This window comes from Tachysurus vachellii, chromosome 15, assembly GCF_030014155.1.
Source record: "Tachysurus vachellii isolate PV-2020 chromosome 15, HZAU_Pvac_v1, whole genome shotgun sequence".
Lineage (NCBI taxonomy): Eukaryota > Metazoa > Chordata > Actinopteri > Siluriformes > Bagridae > Tachysurus > Tachysurus vachellii.
Genome location: NC_083474.1, coordinates 18,190,694 through 18,209,567, shown reverse-complemented (window position 1 = coordinate 18,209,567; position 18,874 = coordinate 18,190,694). Strand labels below are relative to the sequence as shown.

The window sequence follows — 18,874 nt, the reverse complement described above, 5'->3', positions numbered from 1 at the left end:
CCTAAATGAATCTATTTTTTTCCCTCACGCATCCTCTATTAATTAAATGAACAGGGGTTATTCTGAGATTGTTTACTACATAGTAATATTAAATTGTATGGAAACAGTAAGATTTCATTTGCAAGCCAAAAATCCTTTAGACAGAAGCAAAACCGTGGATAATATTTTTTTATACTCTCATTAAACAGAACATATAACTATAAACAAGAAAATTGGAATATAGCAATGAGCAAAGCCCTACATTCGCATATTGGATCCTGATTGGCTTCTAAAACGTATGATGCAATAACACTCGCCATTCATATTTCAACAAATTTCACATTCTGAACAATCATCACAGATTATTTTAATATTCTCTTTCCTAAAATTATGAAATGAATAAATTCAACTGAATCATATTAAAGAATTTCATTTTACAAAGCTTGGACTTTGGGATACGTACAATTCTCATAAGAAAAATAGAGTGGGCTAAAGAAAATGCCAGGAAATGGAAAAGTCCCAGTGGATGAGAGCATACAGGAATAGAGCAATAGAGCAAACAGAAGTGGGAGAGATAGAGTGAGAGAGAGAGAGAGAGAGAGAGAGAGAGAGAGAGAGAGAGAGAGAGAGAGAGAGAGAGAGAGAGAGAGAGAAAGAGAGAGAGAGAAGGTTTTGGCTCCGTGAGAACACAGAGAACTGTTCATTCTGAAAGAAGAATCATCTCACTGTGAGGCAGTTGAAAGACCAGGAACCTCACACACACACACACACACACACACACACACACACACACACACACACACACACACACACACACACAAACATGACCCTGTGAGCCTTGAATAAGCCTGCTATCTACCTGGGGCACACACACACACACACACACACACACACAAAATACTGCACACATGACCATGCAGATAAAACTGTTTGCTCACCAGAACATTTAGGTGTTTTTTTTTAATGCTCTACTATGGCACAAAACAGACTTTATCCAACTTAAATATGTTCTTGTTTTCATTTAATATCTAATAATATTTGAATAAGAATCTGACAAAACATTTTTTCAGCAATTACATTTTAAATTTTTCTTTACTTAAATATGACATTGCATACTTTTCTAGTTGCGTTTACTGTTTACTGTATAGGAGTTAGTTCCTGATATCTCTTATGTTATGCAGCTATATACACACACATATATACACACACATCTACATACAGAACTTTAATACTGTTAAAGTTATCTGTGATCCGTTGCCATGCTTGTCATGTTTTGGACGCACTAGGAATAATGTGTTTGACACGATTCACTGTTACGGATGGAGCACCACAGGCGGAGATCCGGGTTTGATCCCTGCTCATTAAAGCACCTTCACACTGCTGACACTGGAGACTCCTTCCATGAATGTTAAATAACACTTATTCCTAGTGAATTATTGATTCGTACAGTATACAGCTAGCACTACTTTTAGAGCTGCTGTTATAAAAAAGTAAAGAAGACAAACGAATCAGTTAAAATACCCTGTATACAGCAACAAAGAACTATCCTGTGATGATCTATAAACTCCATGTACTATTGTAGAGAAGATCTTATTCATTCGTTTTTATAAATTATTTCTGTATTCCCACTGATGTGGAACAGAGCAATCCATAAGTATTTTAATAAAATAGAAAGTCTCATTAACCTTTGGCCAGGCAGATCAGGCTAAAAGGTTCCTGTCTGCAAGAGCTGACATTTGGTCATTTCACAGATATCAGTTATCATTGCCTGTAAATGTCTGTGTGTCGGTGTGTGTAAGATCTCAATAAAAATAAAAAAACACTTACTTGGTCAAACTGTGGATCTTCACCCCTCTGCAATGATTTAGTTAAAGGCTTTTCCTGAAAAAAAAAAAAAAAATGAAGAACATACGTTATATTTTTTTACACCTAAACCTCTATGTATTCTAACATAGACATTTTTTATTTGTTTTTAAGATTTTATATAAAACTACTGTATATGCAGAGGTCAATGAGAGGCTGGTTTCATGTCAAGAAATCATGTCATTAAGCATTCAAAAGATATTTTAACCAATAGTAGGCAAATATACTTTATTTTCAATATGGTTCCCCTTGTTGTTCTTAAATGAGTACCATGTTTGAGTTTTGTTTTAGCATGAAATTAGCAAAGAGACAAAATGTACATTTACAGCATTTAGCAGACACCCTTATGCATAGCGACTTACATTTTTATACAACTGAGCAGTTGAGGGTTAAGGGCCTTGCTCAGGGGCCCAGCAGTGGCAGCTTGGTGGACGTAGGACTTGAACTCACAACCTTCCGATTGGTAGCGCAACACCTTAACCACTAGGCTACCACATCCCAAATGTAGCTAACTAACATGATCCATGGACATTCTATCTGTACATGTATCTGTAATTTGGGTAACATTGTTCTACTTTCAAAGTGACTGCCAGTTAATATAATTTCACGATGTCAGTAAGAAAACATGATCAAATAGGGATGGACGTGTTCAGGTAACAGGGTTGACAAAGTGTTGTGGGAGAGAAAAATGTCATAAGCTATAATGGATGACTGAATGTATTTTAGTTAGCATTTTAAGTGCCATTATGAAGGGTTGAAGATATTCTGACACATACACATTGGTGGTTCCACAGTGGTTGTGAAGAACATTTTAACTGTGTTTTTATTTATTTATTTATTTATTTTACCTTTGCTTTACATGCATATTTTAAATACACTTCTACCTATATGATTCACATAAAATGCAAGAAAGAGTACTTTAGCAGAGGCACACTGTCATAGTCTGGGTGTTTTCATTCAGTCAATGCTCCCCATTTATATGCCTGAGTTATTCGATGACAAATAAATAAGAAATACAAGGTCATGCTGTTAGCTTTCTTACAGCTCAACTGAACACTTTTAGCGGCTTAACCGTTTAGCTTTAACGCAGCGCGGTCAAAAGAAAGGAAATGTGAACAGTGCTAAACGAATCTACTGGGCTAGACAGACAGGACACTGAGGTCAATTCAATTTCTGCTGATTCAGCTCAATAACAAAGCCTTTTAGTTTTGGGCTCATAAATATTTCAGCTGAAAGTTGTTCTGGAGCAGAATTGATTAAGCTTATATTTATATAGAGTGCCCTTTGGTACAAGCTTAATGTAGTCATTGATCATGATTTTTATGACAGTCACTACAAAAAAACAAGGTCTGGTCACTAGATTTCTTATCTTAGATACTAGTTACTTTTATTCACGGTTCATTAAAAGTGCAAACAACTTTCTGGATATTAATAAAGATGACAGGGAGGAAGGAGGACTTTAGGAAATGTTCAGAAGATTTACATCACAGCACAGTCTCATCTTGTAGTCCATCACTTCTTTATATAGACTGCTGTAACCTGTAAAGGCATTCATTACCTTTTCAGCCTACTCATATTTCTCTGTAAATCTTCCTCGACCCCTCTAAATCTTTTAGACTTCCTCAGCATGTTTGCAAGTCTTGGAAAGTTATGCTAAATATAGTCGTAGACTGTTCTAGCTCAACCCACTTGAAAAAAAAAAGGCTTTTCTGAACCTTAAGCATGTGAATCATCAATAATGTGCTAGCATGAAAATGGCTAAGAAATCGACAGTGTACTAACCATAGAGGAAAACTTTAGACTTAATAGGATTGGGCAGCGCTTGCAAGGAGTATTTGCTTCTAAAACACCTAACACTAGCTTGTCGAAGACTGGCAACTGGCACCTCTTTGTTAACATACATTAGAGAAAAACTATAAGACAAATACATGGCTAATATTGTACTTATTCAGACCATTTTTTTTTTTTTCCCATACAGTCGTAATTCATTTAGGACATAATTTACTGACATTAAACGTAACCAGATATTCCACCAGACTGTAAACATGTTTGCTAACCCCTAAAAATCATCCATGCTAACAGCCTAGGTGAGATTTCCAGAATATTTCTTGACAGATAAACATATGACATAAGCAATAGTCACATTTCAATTGGATTTTATTTAAAAAAAAAAAACTTTAAGCACCAGATTTTGCATTATTAATTTCTAGTTAAGATTTCGCCGAACTATTTAGAATTCCATAAAATTTGACAGATCAAAAGAAAGTACATAGGCAACCCACAAAAACACGGAGAGAATGCTACACACACTTTATCCCTGAGCAGAAGGCAGCAGGTGCCAGTGCCTTTGGCCAACGTTCCTAGCTGACGTATCCGGCACCATTCTCTAATATCCTTTCACCTTAACTCGACCCTGTCATACATCTGTTTTTATTCCTTGGCCTTATTCCTGGCTTGCCTTTACTCCATACCTCTCTTAAGCCAGTGATCACGTAAGCAAAGGCATGTGATCTGGCATCAATTTCTTGAGTGAGGATCCAGCATGCTAGAACGGGATAAATGTTGTTTTGTGTTTCCTACTGATGCACCATTGAGTCATTTTTTCTCTACCTATTTTCATCCTTAAAGTAAAAATGGAATTAAGAAAGGTTTATTGGAAAATCACCAATTTGGAAGCTAATATAAGAAAATATTTTGGGTTAGTAAATAACAAGAGGAAAATGTCACAGAATCTCTTGCTGATGCTTCTTCTTAGCATCTTTTCTATATGTTCCAGTTTCGTGAGATGCAGTACTACACTAATATTTCAATCTCAACTGAGCGTGTGTTGACTTTCTACAAAAGAATGCCCCAGTTTTTCTGGAATGTCTTTGCATGCTGTAACTTTATAATTTCCCTTTACTAAAACTAAGAAGCCCAATCATGGCCTGGCACAACAAAGCTGGAAGAACTCAAATAGCCTCAACCTCACCAAAAACTTTTGGGATGTACTGGAACCCTGGCTGTATGCCAAGTCTCCTTACCCCACATCTGACCTCACTACTGCTCCTCTGACCGAATGTGCAAATCCCCAATGCCATGTTCTCAAATATACCGGAAAGCCTTCCCCGGAAAAGTTGAGGCTGCCGTTGAAGCAAATTAGGAATCATCTCCATATCAGTTTTCATGTTTTAGGAAGTGAATTTTCAACAAGCACATATGGCTGTGATGGTCAGCATATCATTAACCATAAAATATATTTCAAGTTTAAAGAAAAAGTATATTTTCTAATTTTACCAACATTAATTAATAAATAATCCAATTGATTTGTACATTTATGTCACAAAACCCAATAACTAACCCAAACACATTCATGGGTCTGAGTAAACTTTTGAAAAGCAGCCTATGACAAAGCTAATAATTCAGCATTAATGAATTCAACTGTGCAGTTGTGGGTTAACAGCCTTGCTCAAGAGCCCAGCAGTGCCCGCTTGGTGATAAAGGGATTTGAACTTCTAACCTTCCAATCACTAGTCCAACACTTTCACTGATGATTTCACAAATACAGGAAAAGACATTTCTATCAAACACATAACACACTGCAGGTTAAGTCTAAAAATACTCCACTGAAGTTTGACCGAAAGCTTTTAAAGCTTGACTTTTGATTCATCCATTGACATAACAGAATATCAGAATAAACTAAATAATAATTTAACAAAATAATCTTTAAGCATTCGTAGAAAAATACCCAAGTATTTTATTCCTTGTATCCTATAGTTTAATATATATATATATATATATATATATATATATATATATATATATATATATATATATATTTTTTTTTTTTTTTTTTTTGATGACAAAATGCTTTCTTATCATAGAAAAAAGGCTAATAATCTTAGTTTCTAGAATATTAATCTCAAAAGATCACATGATTTTAACTCAAATTTTGGGACCAAATAATCAAATAATAAAATATCTAGCTAGATAGACAGATAATGTTATCTAAAGGCTGTATCTATCACTCTAAATACATTTTCTACCATGTCCCTGAGAAAGAAAGTTTAAAAGCCCTATGAGGAACCATGCAGCGAAGGATTCCTCTTTCCCAACATACTTCAAACAGTAAATCTTAAAAAAAAAAGGAAAAAAAAAAACCAATTACAATTCATCCTTGAAGAATCTTTTTTTCTAGGAGTTCACGTTGAGAAAATGTAGGACTCCCAAGGGTTATGCCAACATAATGTTTTTATATTAGAGAAGGCTCCTACAGTAGTAGAACCGTTTTAAGGTGTTTTGTCTTAGTGACTTTAACTGTCTGTGTTTATGGTTGTATCTACTTTCTGAAAAAGAAAAATCCTGAAAAAATATTTGAACAAATTTTAATACAGATATATACTGTATTAGAAATCTGTACTGCACTCAGTCAGGATAAACATTTTAGTCTCACTGAATACTTCACGAGGCACAGGCTCCCCGTGACCCGAGGTAGTTCGGATAAGCGGTAGAAAATGAATGAATGAATGAATGAATGAATACTTCGCGAATCCCATTTCGGAGACACTGTACAGCAGACTGAATGTGTTTAGTTTTGCATAACCGTGGAACTGTACTCGGGCTCCGTTGAGGAACGGAGGGTCAATTTTAGCTTAAACAGTCTGCTATATTAAGTTTCGTAAACCAATATCCTGTCTTCTTCCCATAGGAAACAGAATCAATGTAAGGGCACATATCGATTCCTTCTACCTTTTAACAGAGAAAATTAAATTTCATTCCATTTTTGCTCAGCTGAAAGCTAATGCTTGAAAGTTTTACCCCACTCTGGCATGTCATCAAGATTTAATCTCTGACCCTAAGTTATGTCAATATGTGTAGGTTAACTTACTTCCTGTTCTTCTATACACTGCCACATGCCTTTTAGAGGCCTTAATGTGACATCATGACCTTCCATCTGTGAGCTACCATCCAGAAGCTGATTATTTTCCATCTAGAAGCCGATCAAAGTGTTTTATTCCTTTTATCCCATATGAAAATGTTTTATTCATTAATAAATGACACACTGTGCCTTTATATGTTCATTACATTTAATATTGAGAAAAATCCACAGAGCAAGCTAGTTCTTTTACTAGCACTAGTTCCTATACTAACACTTTATCATCAGCTTCTCTTTTTCCTCTTTTTTTTGAGGTTAATAAGACACTATTAATAAAAAACCACTTCCATATGGTTACATACAATATACAAAGCTCAGACACTGGTGACTCATTCCATAAATGATACAATCAATGATTGCATCAATAAATTTACACATTTTATACACAATCCATAAACATGAAGTGTCCATTAATTCAATGTACACATTCTTACTATAGAAATAACAGAGTATTAGAATAAGCACGTTAGCATAATACTGCGATTTGCAGCCAAGCTACTATCAAAGCTGCTTTAATAGTAAATTAATCAGTGTCTTTTGACCAATCAGAACGCTAAAAGACAAATCTTTTGTATTCACGCTAGAAACATACTTAACAACACCACGCAATATAGATGGTTTTGTTTCAGAAAAAGCTCCAATCTGATTCAGTTTCTTTTATCATGATCTACACATAACATATAACATCCAATTAACTTAGTTTCCTCTCAGATATGAAGGATTTGTACAGTAGAAGCACCAAAAGTGAAAGGACTACGCAGGTTACAAATCAGTATATTGACCAACAGCATTGAATCAAAGCCAAACGAATCATCTGGGAGTTGAAAGCATAGACACCACTGATTTAACTACTAAATCGCTTGCATAAGTGGCCAAGCCATGAGTTTGACTTTTAGATGAGGAGGCTGAGAGGGCAGAGTACAGAGAGTGTGGTGGTGACTCAGGGAATAGAACTCGGGGAAATGACCGATAACAATAAACCAAAAACATCAAGCAGGAGAGTCAATTGTAGATCTATGAGCTGTTCACCAAATATATCAGTCAATGATTTTGTACTTTTGTCCATCTACATTAATCCAGCTATAACACCAGAGATACAGAAGATGGCTAAGGCTCCATGGAGGTTTTAGTAAAAATTAAAATTGTTTAGTTAATGCGGAACAACAGGAAAATGGACAGAGGACAAAATATCCATTAAACTATTAAAGCCAGGGGAAAATCCACAAAGCAAACAAAATACCAGAGCAAAGCTCAATGAGATATCCATCCGTAAACTACGACTGGAAATGTACATGCTAAAAAGAGGAGCAAGACCTTGCAACGTAATTGTGAACTTAAATTTAAATGTCCTTATGTAGTTCATAAAACAAAAGTGACATCAGAACAGGAAGTGAATGTAAAACAGGAAATGACAGTTATTACTCACGGGAGGGAGCCAGGCTAACTTTAAATGACCCGGGATAACTTTAAATTCTACAATTTTGCCTCATTTTGCTTTATTTGGTCGTAAGTGGAAGTGCCATTTTAGTGCCATTACAACCAAAGACAGACTATAACAGTTCAGCCTCAGATATAGTTTTTAGTGTATACTTGGTTTATGCAAAATTCACAGGACAAATACAAGTATTGCATTAGCAATGGCGTAAACATTTTGTACACAAACCGTGTGCTGTTAAAAGAAGCGTGGTCTGCTGAGTCCACAGGTATGGAGCTAGTACAGTATGTATGACAGCATGAAATTATTTCATTCTTCCTAGCTAAAGAGCTACAGACCCTTGCTGTATTGATCTACAAGATCAATTGTACATGTACTTCATTTTCTTCAATCACAGGACTATTCTGAGCAGATCCTCATCAAATTATCTGACACGAAGAACGCACGTTATCACAATTCAGCCAAGAAGCAACCAGGACCTCTCATACAATATGAAGAAAGAAAGCTGTAGTCACACAGACTCCAGCCAGGTTTACTCACCAGTGGCTCGGCCATGACGAGTCGGATCTTGCGCTCAGAAAGCGTGGTGAAGTTGGCAAACAAGCTCTTGAGGACATACTCGCCAGGCCGGCTCTCGGGGTCTACGTTAATGGACATCATGGTCCCGGGGCCCTTTTCGTTCTGAGGATGGTATACAGGAGCCACAGGAGGCTTGCTGTATCCAGGAGAGGCTGTCAAAGATAACACACATGTACGTGAGATAACAAACATTTGGTTGGGAATGTGGTAAGTTCAAACTAAGTACATAAAGCGATACTGAGAAGCTTCTTCTTTCGGCTTTTTACTGAAACGACGCAATAACCCATGTGCTTCTCAGGGATAAAAAAAAAAAGACAAAATTTTCCTAAAGTCTGTGTGTCAGACATGAAGTCATTTCCCATGTTCTTTGCCTCTCTAACAAACACAGCTAAGAGCACTGGCTGCTCTTATCTCAGCGCAGACAAACGGAAGTAAAACGCCCAGACTCACAGCTGCTGTTCAGATTCCTCCACTAAAATGTGACGTCATTATAAAACAAGAAAGAGACAAAGAGAGAATTTGCGAATAACTACAACAAACTTTTTGTTGAAAATGAAAATGTTTATCCTGATTGCAAGAGTGTGCAATTTAAGACTAGTGAGATCTAGAGCCTGATTCTATATATATCTTCATGTTCATTTCACTCGAATCTGTGTGAGAAATATATGCTGCACAATACAAAGTAAATATAACTAAGGAATAAAACATCACATGCTGTTAAAGGAATTGAATCAACGATTATGAGAATATCTAATGAAAGAATGGTACGTCATGGGTTTTATCTGATGATGGTTCCATTTAATGTTGCAGAAATTCTGTGAAACAAGTAATCAGTTATGCTACCAGATAAAAACAAGTCGTTCCTTCATCAGGCTCTTTTTTTTTCTTTCTCAGCTTTTTTGAAACCGCAAAACAGTGCATCCTGAAAATGTTTCTGTTTCAGAAAGGTTGAGGTTACGCTGTTACATCTGACTGTTTATTAGTTCAAAATAAACGTCTTCTCACAGAAAAGAAACAGGAAATTAATTTTTTTTTCTATACACGTACTAATCATAACATGTTCAAATGAGCACATTAATGAAAACCTGTGTTTTACATTGCAGTCAGAATGAAAGAAAAAAGCTGCTGGTACAGAAAATTAATAAAATACCTTTTGTCCAATCAGGTTTGAGCCTTCAGACGTACGCTGGTAAAATTGCAGTTGATGTAAAATACTATAGAAAATTCAAAGAAATCTATAGCGTTTTCTTTCTTAAGCTAGTTATTAAGAGAATTTAAGATCAGTTACAATATTTTACTAAGATATTTTAATAGACTTTTTATGAAATATGTCACTAGTTAAGTCACTAGTAAGTCACTAAGATCAATAATCTTACATGTCTTTTTTTCCTTCTCACACACAGGTGCTACTGTACAGCAGAGGTGTTAAAGGAGGGAAAGAAGCCAAAACACTCACCCAGTCAGAGCACACAGAGAGGTTTGAGCTGAACACCGAATGCACACACCTCTAAAACAGACTCTCTTTATCTGTCTCACCCACATCCCGTTTGAAATAAAAAACAAGTATGTATATACAATATATGCAGTATATGAGCTACCACATCTCTCTCTCTCTCTCTCTCTCTCTCTCTCTCTCTCTCTCTGCACATACCCAGGCCCTTGATGAAGCTGACCATGCTGGCTTTGCTCCAGCACATGGCTGTTCCGTCCATAGTGTGACACCGGTGTACTGTATCCATTCTTGCTAATTTTCACATCACAGATCCTTATCGGCCGTTCCTACTGCATCTCCAGCTCGTTGCGTTCCCACACACAGACTCCATCCCTGTCCGGGCGATCCGGGGTCCACGGCAGCGTGTTTTGAAGTGCGCTTGTAAGCCAGACGTCTCTGTGCAGAAGTGTGATCAGTTTGTGGCTCATGAGACTGAAGGTCAGGTTGGAATTTTAAGCTCGGGGCCCAGGCATGTGTGGAGGACTGCTTGGCTATATTTATCCCTGAGTACACACTATACTGAGAGATCAACCCACCCACACCACCAGTGTAAACACCTCCCAACAACACACACACACACACACACACACACACACACATACACATAGATCAGCTCTTTCAGGCAACAGTCAAACTTTTTTTGCACTTTTTTCATAAAATGAAGAAACTACATGTTTACAAAAAAAAAAAAATAATAAAATGCTGTGAAAAAAAATTATTAAGAAAAAAACAAGCCTACTTTTCTATTAGGAAGAAGTACATTTTATAGTTAAAACCCCAGGACAAACCTAATCTCACGTTTCCCACACAAAATACATTTTGTTTCCATATCCATTTCATATTATTTATAAAGACTTGCATTGCTTGATTTGTATGGAATAAAATACACTGTGGTATTTCATTCATTCATTCATTTTCTACCGCTTATCCCAGGGGTCGACAACATTAAACACTCAAAGAGCCATTTGGACCCGTTTTCCACAGAAAAAAAACACAGGGAGCCACAAAACCCATCATCTAAAATGAAGATAACACTGTATATATCGTTTTTTTACCTTTATGGAAAGTATAGAAAAAACTGTAGTGTGTTGCATTTATGAAATCAATGAACTGCTACAGAGTAAACAAAATTTTATTTCTGCAAGCAAACAAAAATATTTTGAACAGTTTGAACCTGAACAAAAAAGATTGAAGGTTGAAGTTTACTTTCAAATAAAATGTTCAATGTCTAATTGAGTCCTCTTCGTATTCATGACATCAAAATTTTAACACTTAAGTAAAGTTGGCCGCATATTCACAGATTTCCCGAGTCAATAACTCCTGAGCTAAACGCTGTTACTACACAAATAACACCTCTTTTCTATCATAGTAATGTAGAGACGCAGCTACAGGCCAATTTTTCCTCAAAATCATCTTTCCTCCGCGTTGGACAAAATACACAAGTCTCTATATGCAACGGCTGAGAAACAGATTCCAAGGGACCGTCTGCAAAGTGCAAAAACCCGAAAAGCGAATACTAAAAAACATTCAATAACTTCACTGTAATACACTGTACACTGTACTGTGAAGTTATTGATTTTTTTTTATTATGAAAAATCATAAAAATTATACAAAAAGACATTTCTCCCAAATAAGTGTTGTAGTATAACTATCAGGACATCAGTGCTGTGTGAGCTGAATCTGGTGACAGTACAGTGTATTACAGTGATGTTATTGACTTTTTTTTGTATTTTTTTGTATTTTTGTATTATTTTAATGGTACAAGAGCATAATCTTAGAATTTCATTTTTTTTTTAAACTAACTAACTAAAATAAAATAAATTTAAATTAAATATTTATTTTCCAAATCTACAGGGAGCCGCAGCAGAGGGATGAAAGAGCCCCTTGCGGCTCCGAAGCCGCGAGTTGCCGACCCCTGGTTTATCCGAACTACCTCGGCGTCATCGGGCATCAAGGCAGGATACACCCTGCATGGAGTGCCAACCCATCACAGGGCACACACAACACTCTCATTCACTCACGCACTCACACACTAGGGACAATTTTCCAGAGATGCCAATCAACCTACCATGCATGTCTTTGGACCGGGGGAGGAAACCGGAGTACCCGGAGGAAACCCCCGAGGCACGGGGAGAACATGCAAACTCCACACACACAAGGTGGAGACGACTGTGGTATTTTATTAAAGCAAAAAAACCTTGACAGAGAATAACACTTCATAGATCAACACTGAAGCATGATTTTGCTCTGATACAATGAAACATTTATTTATATTAAAAAACTTTTTTTAACTTTTTGTACTAATGCTGTTGGAACATCAGTATGACATCATACTTTGGGTTATCACTTACGTTATCACAGCTTTAAACAGTCATTACCTCTACAGCCTCTCTTTTGAAGTTAATGCTTGCGATGAAGTTAAATGCTTGCGATGCAACTCATCTGTCCTGAAAACTTGCCCATGGTGGAAAAGTTCATGGTGGTGACTGTTACAAAGTTCTCACACCAGATGCTTCTTACATAAATGTTAAATAAACATCTCCTACCGCATATCGATAATCATATCGACGCTGTTAAATAGCGACGCATTTTCTTAATTACCCTCATTATTAGGTTTAGATTACATTGAGCTGTTGCTATAATGCATTAATGTTATAAACGTGTGATTTGAACTACATAATGACAGAGATGATGATGACAACACCTTAATAAACAGGATTGTGGCTGTAAACTGACAAAAGTCTGAACTTAGATGGAAGAAAGTTCCAGTATTTCCACCTCTTCAGGAAGTTATGAACATTTAGATACACACAGTAATTATAACAATTACAGAGAATTAACAATTGTATGACTGATAACTGAAGTAAATGTGTGTGTGCGTGTGTGTGCGTGTGTGTGTGTGCGTGTTTGTGTGTGTGTGTGTGTGTGTGTGTGTGTGTGTGTGTGTGTGTGTGTGTGTGTGTGTGTGAGAAAGACTAATCCAGTTTAAGTAGGCAAATTTGCATAAGAGCCTGACTCAGACAGAGCACATGACATCATCACTTGGCAAAAGAGGATATCATAACAGTGCTGGGGTACAAACTAAATACACCCAGTGAAGCCTGTGTGTCAATTTGTGTTTTTTTTTTTTTTTTTAAATGGGACAATAGATTAACGCTAGATAGCTAGATAGATCTCTCAAAGAAGCAGAACCTCATAACCACTAAATCAGGAATGAACATGACTGAGAAGGATTTGGTAGCATAGTGGCAAAGGTGCTGGATTACAAATCAGAAAGTTCTGTAAGTTCAAACCCCAGGTCCACCAAAATACCAATGCTGGGCCCCTGAGCAAGGCCCTTAACCAACTGGCTGTAAATGGCACGTCAAAGTTAAACACGTCTGTCAGTGGGATTCGCACTGTGCCTGCAGTCGGTGGGATTGTTAAGTCTAGTAAATGAACCGTAAGTTCTGTTTTATTATGCTAGTTCTTTTCTAAAAGTCTAGCTAGCTGACACTTCCTTCTTCATCTATCAGCTTATCTGCTCGTTGCGATGATATGGACAGCACTGTTAACCTGATGACCTGATTTGTAAAGTCAAAAAGCAAAAAAAAAGGGTTCTTTAAAATGAAAAGCTCTCTTTATTATTCATCTTTGATTTCAAATCCCTGTGAATATGTGAAAACATGTTAGGACGAGAGCATTAATAAATATAAACTTACACACACACACATACAAGCACAGTCGTGTGTTAGTTGTTCAACATTTAAGTAAAAGTAAGAGTTCAAATCAGAGGACGGTCAAAAATCAAGGCCGAATATATAACTACAACAGAATGTTTTACTCTCACTCTCTCTCACTGACTCTCTCTCACTCACTCATTTTCTACCGCTTATCCGAACTACCTCGGGTCACGGGGAGCCCTGTGCCTATCTCAGGCGTCATCGGGCATCAAGGCAGGATAAACCCTGGACGGAGTGCCAACCCATCGCAGGGCACACACACACACACTCTCATTCACTCACGCACTCACACACTACGGACAATTTTCCAGAGATGCCAATCAACCTACCATGCATGTCTTTGGACCGGGGGAGGAAACCGGAGTGCCCGGAGGAAACCCCCATGGCACAGGGAGAACATGCAAACTCCACACACACAAGGCAGAGGCGGGAATCGAACCCCCAACCCTGGAGGTGTGAGGCGAACGTGCTAACCACTAAGCCACCGTGCCCCCCAGAATGTTTTAGAAAAGGGAAAATATAAAAATAAAATTCAAATGATTCAGCTAATTAATGATGTACCTAAACCTGACCGTAACCTTAAAATCAATAACCGGGAAACATTTTGGCTGCAGTTCTTGTTCACACAAGCTTAAAACTGTCAGATAGTCATCCTTTCTGTGGAGATTTTGTTCCCAACAAGATATAAAAACATGTCAGGAAACACCCAGGCATGATCTCATACTGTATCTGTATCAATTCATCACTTTCAGCATGAGAAAAAAAATCTCCTTCAAGCAAACCGTTTACTGTAAATAGTATAGGAAGTTATTTAATGCTGAACTCTACTGTATAAACGGCATTTTTGGAAAGCTCTGTGTAATTATGAATACATGGGGACGCAAAATCCCCCTCCATTCTCAGATGTTTATCAGCTCTACACATTTAAAGCAAACTCACAGCCCACACGTTTGATATTTCAGGCTCAGTACTACTGATGTTCTCACAGCATGGTGTGGGTCATGAGTGGGTTATACTGCACAGTTATGTGGTTCACATGATATCACTGTACATAGCTGAGGCGTATTCTATCCACTACATAAGAAGCAGACTTTGTTCATTTTAATCTGAAGTGACATAAATCCGTTTTTATGCCTTAAATATCTGAGAAGTTGGTCATGTGATTTGAAAGAAAAATCAGAATTCAAGTGGCTTTGAGGTGCATACACATGTCATCATCATCATCATCATCATCATCATCATCATCATCATCCAAAACATCAACGGAGGACAGCAGTAAATATATTCAATCGAATGGTGGACAAATCGGTGATTTATTTCAGTGAAAGTAAAATCTAACTCAAGTAAATGTAGAAGAATTCACCCAAAAATGGACTCAAGTGAAATTAAAAAAATTGGCCAAGTATTAACAAGTAAGTTCATTCATTCATTCATTCATCTTCTACCGCTTATCCGAACTACCTCGGGTCACGGGGAGCCTGTGCCTATCTCAGGCGTCATTGGGCATCAAGGCAGGATACACCCTGGACGGAGTGCCAACCCATCGCAGGGCACACACACTCTCATTCACTCACGCAATCACACACTAGGGACAATTTTCCAGAGATGCCAATCAACCTACCGTGCATGTCTTTGGACCGGGGGAGGAAACTGGAGTACCCGGAGGAAACCCCCGAGGCACAGGGAGAACATGCAAACTCCACACACACAAGGCGGAGGCGGGAATCGAACCCTAACCCTGGAGGTGTGAGGCGAACGTGCTAACCACTAAGCCACCGTCCCCCCTAACAAGTACGTTGTTAAGTGAATTTAAACTGCTGTCAGAAAACAAGGAAAAATGTAAATAAATAAATAAATCACTCCCACAATGTTTAAACTGTTAGATATTTCTGTCCTTGTGGGGATGTTTGGTTCCTACCAAGATATAAAAAAAATGTCCTTTTTCCTCGAGGTCAAAAAAAAAAAATTGGTGTCCGTGTTCAGTATTGAATGTCTTTGTCATGTCTCACTCCACAGTGGTGGTTAATATGAAGCTCATGTGAATACAGATAACCTAAAAGGAAATTACTGTACATTATGTATATTACGTTATAAGTAAATGTCCACATTTTGGGGTGTAAGATTCATATAAAATGTAAGGGATAAGGAAACTTGTGTGTGTGTTTGTGTGTGTATGTGTGTGTATGATGTGATGAATGACTGATGAGACCTCTATGGAATAAAACCTGAACAATCACCATCTGCTAGTGAAAGCCAGATGTCCTTCACAAAACAAGACTGACAACCGGATCATGAACACAAGCGTCTCTTTTTTCCCAACGTCCCTGAGAATCCAAAAGCCTGGTAACTGAATCGGGTGACGTTGAAGAGATGAGCTGTCGCTGAAAACACCCTGATGACTTACTGTCATACGAATACATGACACTCTCAGCACAGTAAGAACACAAAAGCACTGAAGTTAGAGATCGATTACAGCTCGTTCTAGCATCAGGAAGTAAATGTTATCTGTGACGCTATCATCTACTTATAAGCTCACAACCCTAACCCCTCTGATCAGTAGTCAAATGTCTTAACCATGGAGCAACCACCGCTCCTGTACTACTGTAACATAATACAGGCAAAGCTGTGAGGGTGGGAACTGGAAAATATACAATAAACAGAATGTCTTCTTCTATTTATTGCAGGTGGAAAAACACAGCAACATCTTAAAGACTTTTGGATTTTCCACTGAGTCTGGGGAAAATAGAAACAACACAGGAACAGTAAGGAACTTTTTCTGTGAAAGTTTTATAGGTCATATCCAGATAGCATCATGGGGGGGGGAAAGCTCGGCAAGTTTAACATGATCACGACTCCTGCTTTCCACGACTAACTGAACATCCTCTAATGCTGATTGAAGAAGAAATAAACTCCTAGTAAGCAGGAGGAATATGTCTATTCACAGCCTTTTCTGTACTTTCTGATATTTTATAAAACATAAAATTAGTTAGGGGGCACGGTGGCTTAGTGGCTTAGTGGTTAGCACGTTCGCCTCACACCTCCAGGGTCGGGGTTCGATTCCCGCCTCCACCTTGTGTGTGTGCAGTTTGCATGTTCTCCCCGTGCCTCGGGGGTTTCCTCCGGGTACTCCGGTTTCCTCCCCCAGTCCAAAGACATGCATGGTAGGTTGATTGGCATCTCTGGAAAATTGTCCCTAGTGTGTGAATGAGTGAATGAGTGTGTGTGTGTGTGTGTGTGTGTGTGTGTGTGCCCTGTGATGGGTTGGCACTCCATCCAGGGTGTATCCTGCCTTGATGCCCGATAACGCCTGAGATAGGCACAGGCTCCCCGTGACCCGAGGTAGTTCGGATAAGCGGTAGAAGATGAATGAATGAATGAATGAATAAAATTAGTTAATAGCATTAGTTAAGTTTAATCACATCAAGCTTTCTAGCATCCTCTAGCCACCAGTTTTTCCACTAGGGATGTAACTGAATACGTAGACTTTACAGATTTACAGATGTCCTTTAAGCGTTAGATTGAGACTACAAATCTACATCAGGACCGAGATCATGGCAACAAAAAGAAATACTGATATAAGCTGTCAGATAACACACTTTTGGGACTTACAGCCTTCATTCATTCATCTGTAGTGACTGCCTCGGTACACTTACTTTTGACTCAAATTTGGCTACTAGAATTTTTTTCAGAAATTCATGAAACACAACCAACTAAATTTGTTTAAAAATAAAACTAAAATCTACACAAGTGATGTTAATAAAAAAGTTCTCTATACACCTCTTGTTCAATTATAAACTTCTACCATGCTCACAGAATTTCTATCTCAGAGGTATTTTCAGAGTTTTCCAGTGTTTCCAGGGGTTTAAATCAAAGTACTGAAACAAATATGAATATCTCTCTCTCTCATTTTCTACGGGGAGCCCTTTGCCTATCTCAGGCGTCATCGGGCATCAAGGCAGGATACACCCTGGACGGAGTGCCAACCCATCACAGGGCACACACACACTCTCATTCACTCACGCACTCACACACTACGGACAATTTTCCAGAGATGCCAATCAACCTACCATGCATGTCTTTGGATCGGGGAGGAAACCGGAGTACCCGGAGGAAACCCCCGAGGCACGGGGAGAACATGCAAACTCCACACACACAAGGCGGAGGCGGGAATCGAACCCCCAACCCTGGAGGTGTGAGGCGAACGTGCTAACCACTAAGCCACCGTGCCCCCCCTTATGAATATCTTGAGCATTAAAAATTTGCAGGTCAAGATAGTGGTATTGTGTAGCATCCTGATACAGAACCACTATCACGTTACATTTCCAGCATTTGGAAGACGACCTTATCCAGAATAACTTTATCTCATTTATTTTTAAATACAACTGAGTGTTAAGGGACTTGTTCAGGGGCCCAACAGTGGAAGCTTGGTGGACCTGGGGTTTGAACTTACAGCCTTCCGATTGGTAGCCCAACACCTTAACTACTAGGCTACCACACGTCCAAGTCAACCTTAACGTGAAGACGAAACTAGAGCCAAGCTTGACCTAACGACTTAAAATGACTTTATTTGTTATTTCACTGTAAGTGCTGAGATCAGACATTTTAGAAGTGTAAACTGTCCGGTGAGTGCATTGACATGGAGAAAATTGTTCTATGTTCTAAAAAAGCGTTATCCTAAAATCTTCTAGATTACAAATGTAAACATGGACATCAAGTTAGAGAAGCAATTTATTTATTTTGGACAGATAAAGACTGAGAATCTGTAGCATTCCCTGGCTGTCACTTACTGTATTTTCCTTGAATCCAGACTGATGGTCCTTTTATAAGCACCTCAATCATTACAACAATGTAATGTAAAAAAGACTATATTTTAGTATATTTATAGTACG

The 18,874-nt window shown here is 38.0% G+C and overlaps 1 protein-coding gene across 7 annotated transcripts in view; it reads right to left on the bottom strand.

Moving 5' to 3' along the window:
• Positions 1-18,874, bottom strand: part of frya (furry homolog a (Drosophila)) — a 98,439-nt gene that overhangs the window by 61,975 nt on the left and 17,590 nt on the right. For 5 of the 7 annotated variants that reach the window (XM_060887747.1, XM_060887741.1, XM_060887742.1 and 2 more), the window contains exons 2-3: positions 8,733-8,923; positions 1,807-1,860 (exon numbers count right to left, since the gene is read on the bottom strand). In XM_060887747.1, the coding sequence (XP_060743730.1) occupies positions 1,807-1,860; positions 8,733-8,923 (245 nt within the window). Of the gene's footprint in view, positions 1-1,806; positions 1,861-8,732; positions 8,924-10,227; positions 10,386-10,422; positions 10,737-18,874 lie in introns of those variants that run through there. The other 2 variants (XM_060887746.1, XM_060887748.1) reach the window with 2 other exon arrangements.